Source organism: Melanostigma gelatinosum (assembly GCF_949748355.1).
Source record: "Melanostigma gelatinosum genome assembly, chromosome: 15".
NCBI lineage: Eukaryota > Metazoa > Chordata > Actinopteri > Perciformes > Zoarcidae > Melanostigma > Melanostigma gelatinosum.
In genome coordinates this window covers 18,150,162-18,156,775 of record NC_136648.1, presented here as the reverse complement: position 1 = coordinate 18,156,775, position 6,614 = coordinate 18,150,162, and the positions used below count along the sequence as shown (strand labels likewise).

Sequence of the window (6,614 nt, the reverse complement as noted above, 5' to 3'; positions counted from 1 at the left end):
ATCGACACGGTGGTCACGTGAAAGAATCTTCTTTTTTTTGTGAGTGTGTGTGTGTGTGTGTGTGTGTGTGTGTGTGTGTGTGTGTGTTTCTGTGTGTGTGTGTCCTTCACAAATGACAGCTTTGCTGTGAGGGGCGGTGAGGATGCAAAAGCCCGTCAAACATTGTAGAGAAAAATAAAAAAGTCTCTCTGTCTGTCTGATGCACGCGCACATGCACGTGCAGGGGGGGGTGGGTGTTAATCCACGAGGCGAGACTATCGTGTAATTTGCTTTTGATTGCTCTGTCTTTCTGTGTGTGAGAGAATGCTGAGCGGTATTAGGGGTCCTGTTCTAAACACATAAAGAAATGAGAAGAAACATGCACGGTTCTCACACGGCGGAATAAAAACACAGCCCCGCAGTGAGCACATTATATTACGGTTCAATAAGCTCTCTGTCTTCACAACCACAGAGGGAAAGAGGGATCTTTTGGATCAGACTCACGTTGCTGCTGACACAAATCCATCAGTTACCCTATATCTTCATGTAATCAATGATACTTATCAATTATTTACAAATGCTTTATATATCAGTCCAAACCATTAATAGCATGCAGGGTTTCCATGATGTGAAAATTGCCTTTGGCTATATGGTTGTATCCAATATTTGGTAATAATTCAGCTATATACGTTAATAATGCATTAATAAGTTGTTAATTATTAAATTTTTGTCCAAATCTGGACAACTGATGTGTCAGCCATATGATTGGGGTTGAAACTTGTCTTCCACTTTGTAAAAAAGAAAAGAAAGATTTGTTATTCATATTTTCTTTGAACTCTCCTCTTGAGTTATAGAAAGAAACTGCAACACCTTCCCACCACCCTCAATTTAAACCTTTACGTCTTATTGGAATTTCTAAACACCAAAGTACACGAATGAACCCCTGATATATGAGGTCTGCTGTCTTCTGCATGCGGTTTGTTTTTGTGGGACAAAAGAAAGAAAGACACTCCCCAACTCCAATGGATCACAACTAATCTATAAAGCTCTAGAAGAATTATGAATAACCCAACGTATAAAACTATTTTATAAATAAGAGCTGACAGTTTTGCTGTGATGTCCTTAATTCATCTCATGATATGTCCTTATCAGGACAGGCCTGACTGTGTCTAACGATGCAAGCTGCTTGACTAGATGTTGTCCATTCAGGTGTCTCCTATTTGACTTTCTGTGGCAGATGGGTTCTTTATAGAACATGCCAACTGATATTAGCTTCTACTGCAAGGCGAGTGTTGCCCCTGAAAAGCTGCGTGTGTGTGTGTGTGAGTGAGAGAGAGGGGGAGAGGGAGGGGGTGAGTGAGGAAGAGAGGGAAAGAGTGAAAGAGAGACTGATTCCAATGGGAAAGAATGAGAAAATCTCTTAAAGAGCCGTGACGGGGCCCCGGTCGCTCTCTAAATGTATTTTAATAGGAGGGACCCTGATGTCCAGGGCAATTCATCTCCCATCTCCCTGTAATAAAAGGAGTCGCGGCCGGGACGGGGGCAGGTCTGGGGAAGAGGAGATGGAGGGATGGTATACAAAGGCTGCATGTGGCTTTGCCTCATTATGCTGCAGTTAGACGGAGGGCTGCATGGAGGCAGCGGGGGTTAGGGTCCCCACAGACCGGCTCAGGGGCCACAATACCGGCATGGACGGCTGCAAAGGGAGACCCTGCCATGCCATTATCCCGCCGCTACTAACGAGGGCTTCATACGCCTTTGATATAATCTCACTATTGAATTCCTGATAAATCCCCCCCTGCGTATACAGCCAAATCCCATTTGTAACGGGCTCGCGAAACACTGTGTGAGTGAGTGCGTGCGTGACCGCTTATGAGTGTGTGTCGTCTTCACCTGCGCCTCTCTGTTCTGGCAGACGAGGCAAAGGAGAGTCGCATGTTAAACCGGCCAGTTACACCGGCTTTCATTTAAAAAAAAAAATCCCCTCTCTTGCGCACGAGACATCTCGTGAGCCGATCTGAGCTGAGACCGAATTATAATAAAATCAATGTTTAAGTGGATACAGTCCCTTTCTAGTCCCAGATATGATCTGATAGGCAACAATTACTGGATTACAACACACTAGGGGGACGAATAATAGAAGTCAGAGCAAATGTATGGACTTTTATTAATGAGAAAAAAATGAGCAATAAAACGACGCTATTGCCACCGGTTACACCATTCTTAGAATCCCCGGCTCAGCCATTATTCCGCGTGTTAAGCTGCCTCAGCATTATGGGTCTATCAGAAGTGCATTGTATGAAATCGTATCTGTCTGGGGGAGTGGATCGGGGCACCTGGAGGTGGGAGAAAAAAAGGACAAATCACGTCATATTCTTGCAATTATTCTGCCACCAGAAGTGACGAGGTCAGTGGGACAGCTCAGCGCTCCCGGTCACTGCTTCTGCTCCAGAGGGGTTACACGGGGCACGTGCGTGGGGATCCAACCGAACAGTGTTCGAGCATAACTCTTTTTATACTGAAAGTATACGCCTGTATGGTACAGAATCCTGAGCAGACACTCCTATTATGCTTTGCCCTCTAGCTCAGGGACACTGCGCATCTCTGCCCCCCCCCCAATGTGTCGGTGCGCAGACTCATTTAACAGCCCCAGGAACATAAACAAGCAACGGAAACTAGCTGTATTAAATCAAGCCCCGCGTTTAGCCCATATATTGGGTGCCAAGTTTCTCCGCACAGTCCAGGAATCTCTAAACAGGGTTTAGAGGTCTTTCAGAAGTCCCCCCTTGTTTTTTTTCTTCTTCTCTCTCCCTCTCAAAGCCCGGATTGGTCACAGTGCGGCTCATTTGCATGCCTCTCCGTATAAACCCTCCTGCAGACACTGCAATCCTCTTGCGCTGAGAGAGCAGCACACCTCAGTAGAGAGAGAGAGCGGAGCGCATTTACAGTGCGCATTGAAAAACATATGGAATATTTATTTCTGGCTTTATACAAAAAAAGACAAACAACCCCGGAGAGTGGAGGTGAGCGGGGAAGGAGTACATTTCTCCAGGTGCGTTTTGTTTCAACTTTAAATCGGGCTCAGTGCGGACAGTTTGCCGAATATCAGTTTATTTTGGAGTGAAGGTGCCAAGATGGGAGAAACAGGGTGGAACGGGCTGTTTGTGCTCGTGTGCGTCTCTTTGGCAAGCCTGGCTGCTGTCACACAAGGGAAGACGGTGAAATATCAGACATTTGAGGAAGACGCACCGGGGACGGTGATTGGAAACTTGGCCAAGGACATGTCCTCCACGGGCTCCCGGACCAATTTCAGGATGATGAAACAGTTCAACTCCTCTTTCATCCGTCTGAGGGAGAGCGACGGGCAGCTGGCCATCGGAGAGAGGATAGACAGGGAGCGCATCTGCAAACACACCCAGCACTGCCTCATCGCTTTTGACGTGGTCAGCTTCTCCAAAGAGCAGTTCAAACTCATCCACGTCGAGGTGGAGGTCAAGGACATCAACGACAACTCCCCCGAGTTCCCCCGGAGAGAGTCGAGCCTGGAGATCTCCGAGAACACAGCGGTGGGCACGCGGATCCCGCTGGACTTCGCCGTGGATGAGGATGTCGGGGTGAACTACATTCAAAGCTACCAGATCTCCGTCAACAGCCACTTTTCAATCGACGTGCTCAGCAGGGCCGACGGGGTTAAATATGCGGAGCTGGTGCTCATGAAGGAGCTGGACCGGGAGACGCAGGCTTCTTACGCGCTGGAGCTGGTCGCCATGGACGGTGGCAACCCGTCCCGCACCGGAACAACGCGCATCAACGTCAAAGTGAAAGACTACAACGACAACAGCCCGGTGTTCGACCGGAAAAGCTTCTCCGTGGAGCTGCACGAGGACGCACCGGTGGGTTTCCTCTTGCTGGACCTGAACGCGGAGGACCCGGACGAGGGGCTGAACGGCGAGGTGGTGTACGGGTTCGGCCACCAGGTGCCGACGGAAATACGGCAACTCTTCAGAGTGGACAGGAAGACCGGGCGGCTCACCCTGGAGAGCCCGATTGACTTTGAAAGTAAGACCACGTACGAGTTTGACGTCCAGGCCACCGACCTGGGTCCGAATCCGAGCCCGGCCATCTGCAAAATTGTTGTGCAGGTGCAGGACGTTAACGACAACGCACCGGAGATCTCCATCACCCCCATGACGTCCATAACGGCGGGGATAGCGTACATCACCGAGGCGGCGTCCAGAGAGAGCTTCGTGGCTCTGGTCAGCACCTCGGACAGAGACTCTGGCGCTAACGGACAGGTGCACTGCACGCTCTACGGACACGATCACTTCAGACTGCAGCAGGCGTATGAGGACAGCTTCATGATTGTGAGCACCAGCCCGCTGGACCGGGAAAAAATCCCGGAATATAACCTCACGGTGGTGGCGGAGGATCTGGGCTCACCACCCTTCAGGACCATCACTCAGTACACAATCAGACTGACGGACGAGAACGACAACGCTCCGGTGTTCAGCAAACCGGTGTACGAGTTGACCGTGGCGGAGAACAACGCGCCCGGTGCGTACATTGGCACGGTGGTGGCGCGGGACATGGACATGGGGTCAAACGGGAAGGTCAGCTACAAGCTGGCGGACACGTATTTTATGGGCTCCCCCATTTCCACCTTCGTGTCGCTGGACCCCGCCAGCGGGTCACTTTACGCACTCCGGAGCTTCAACTACGAGGTGATGAAACAGCTGGATCTCCGTATCACGGCCAGCGACGGCGGCTCCCCGGCCCTGTCCGGCAGCGCGAACGTCTACGTGAGGATAGTGGACCAGAATGATAACGCACCGGTGATCACTCAGCCGCCTCTCAACAACGGCTCTGCCGAAGTCCTCCTGCCCCGGGACGCGCCGAGCGGCTACGTCATCACCCGGGTGGAGGCGCGGGACGCGGACGAGGGCGTGAACGCAGAGCTGTCCTACGGGCTGGCCACCGGCGAGCCCTCCGTGTTCTCGGTCAACAAGGCCACCGGAGAGATCTACCTCAACCAGGTGCTCAGCCACGACGTGGACGAAACTCTGAGCGTGACCGTGACGGCGAGCGACAACGGGAGGCCCGCGCTCACCTCCACCGCCACGCTTCACTTCCTCATCATCGCGGGCTCCCCGCCGAGCGACAGGACCGTGTACCAGCCAGGCGGCGGGGACGATGTGCACGCGCAGTGGGACCTGTCCGTGGTGATCATCGTTGTCCTCGCGGGGAGCTGCACGCTCCTGCTGCTCGCCATCATCCTCATCGCCACCACCTGCAACCGACGCAAGCGGGACAAGAGCGGGGAAGACAGCGACTCGTACGGCGAGAAGGGCACGCTGGAGCGGGGCAGGAACCACGTGGCGGACAACCCGCTGCTGCCTCTCCACGGTAACGGGGGCGGAGCGGGCTTTGAAGGACACTTCTACGGCAGCCAGCCCGGGGGGTTCACCTCGGCTCACCCCGGGGGCATCGACATGTGCTCGGCCTCAGAGGACGGCAGCGAGGTGCCCTGCGTGTATGACTCAGACAGCAACAGCAAGCCTCGAGGGAATAAACACGAGGTGAGATGCGCCTTCGGGACAGTGCGCTCGAGCGGAGTGGGGAGGTGTATGGTGACACACAACAATGAGTAATCCGCGATGTGTTCATCCAGCAGACGCTAACCTCGTGTGTTCTCTCTCTCTTCTCTCCTCCTGCAGGGCTACTCCACTCTGCCGGGCTATGGGACCGCCAAAGAGGCTGTGAGGCCCATCACCATCTGGAAGGGGAACTCTTACACCACCATCTCTGCCAGGGACCCGGCCTTCAGTGGCAAAGACAGTGGCAAGGGCGACAGCGACTTCAACGACAGTGACAGTGATGTCAGTGGAGACACCGGCCTGAAGAAGGATGGAGTCGTGGTTCCTCCCATGGGCGGCCAAAATGGTGAGGGCAAGAGCAGTGACACATTTGAATGGTTCTACATGATGATGTCATTAAAGTGCAGTGGTTCTAAGTCTAACTCCTCTTACTCTTTTTTCTTCGTCCCTTCCAGCTCTGTGGGCTTGCACCAGCGAATGTAAGGTCCTGGGTCACTCTGACCGCTGCTGGAGCCCCTCGGCAGTGAGAGCCAAAGCAGCTCCCTCTCCAGCACCCACCCTGTCCTCCTTCAGCAGCCTCTCCAAGACCGCCTCCCTGCCCCGGGACCCCAACCGCCGCGACAACTACTACCAGGCCCACATCCCCAAGACAGTGGGTCTGCAGAGCGTGTACGAGAAGGTGCTGCACAAAGAGTACGACTATGTTCTGGTCACCCCGCCCAGGCCCGTGAGGGTGCAGGAGATCAGTGATATAGCCATCCCTGTTTACACCCCCACCCCAACACACTGTCCCAACGACGACGTCTAAAAAAAGAAAAAGGAAAAAAAAGACATCGCACACATACACACTTAAAGCTCACTCTCAAAGAAATGTATAGTGTATTCAAAGATTTAATTTATGCTTCATTGACAATGAGAATACTGTACATTTTTAAAGTAATTTTTAGCTGTAGAGAGTGTGCATATATATATGAGTTTGTATCCTAATATTTCAGTGTTTTGTTTTTTTTTATTGTAAAAAGCCACTCTTGATGGCCATTC

The 6,614-nt window shown here is 52.2% G+C and overlaps 1 protein-coding gene across 1 annotated transcript; it reads left to right on the top strand.

The window, feature by feature from the left end:
* Positions 1-3,113: 3,113 nt before the first annotated feature.
* Positions 3,114-6,381, top strand: LOC306789040 (protocadherin-8-like; the record flags this gene model as incomplete). Its single annotated transcript, XM_079284799.1, has 3 exons — positions 3,114-5,555; positions 5,694-5,919; positions 6,029-6,381. 3 exons carry the CDS (start codon positions 3,114-3,116, stop codon positions 6,379-6,381), a joined length of 3,021 nt encoding a protein of 1,006 aa, XP_079140925.1.
* Between the last annotated feature and the right edge of the window lie 233 nt (positions 6,382-6,614).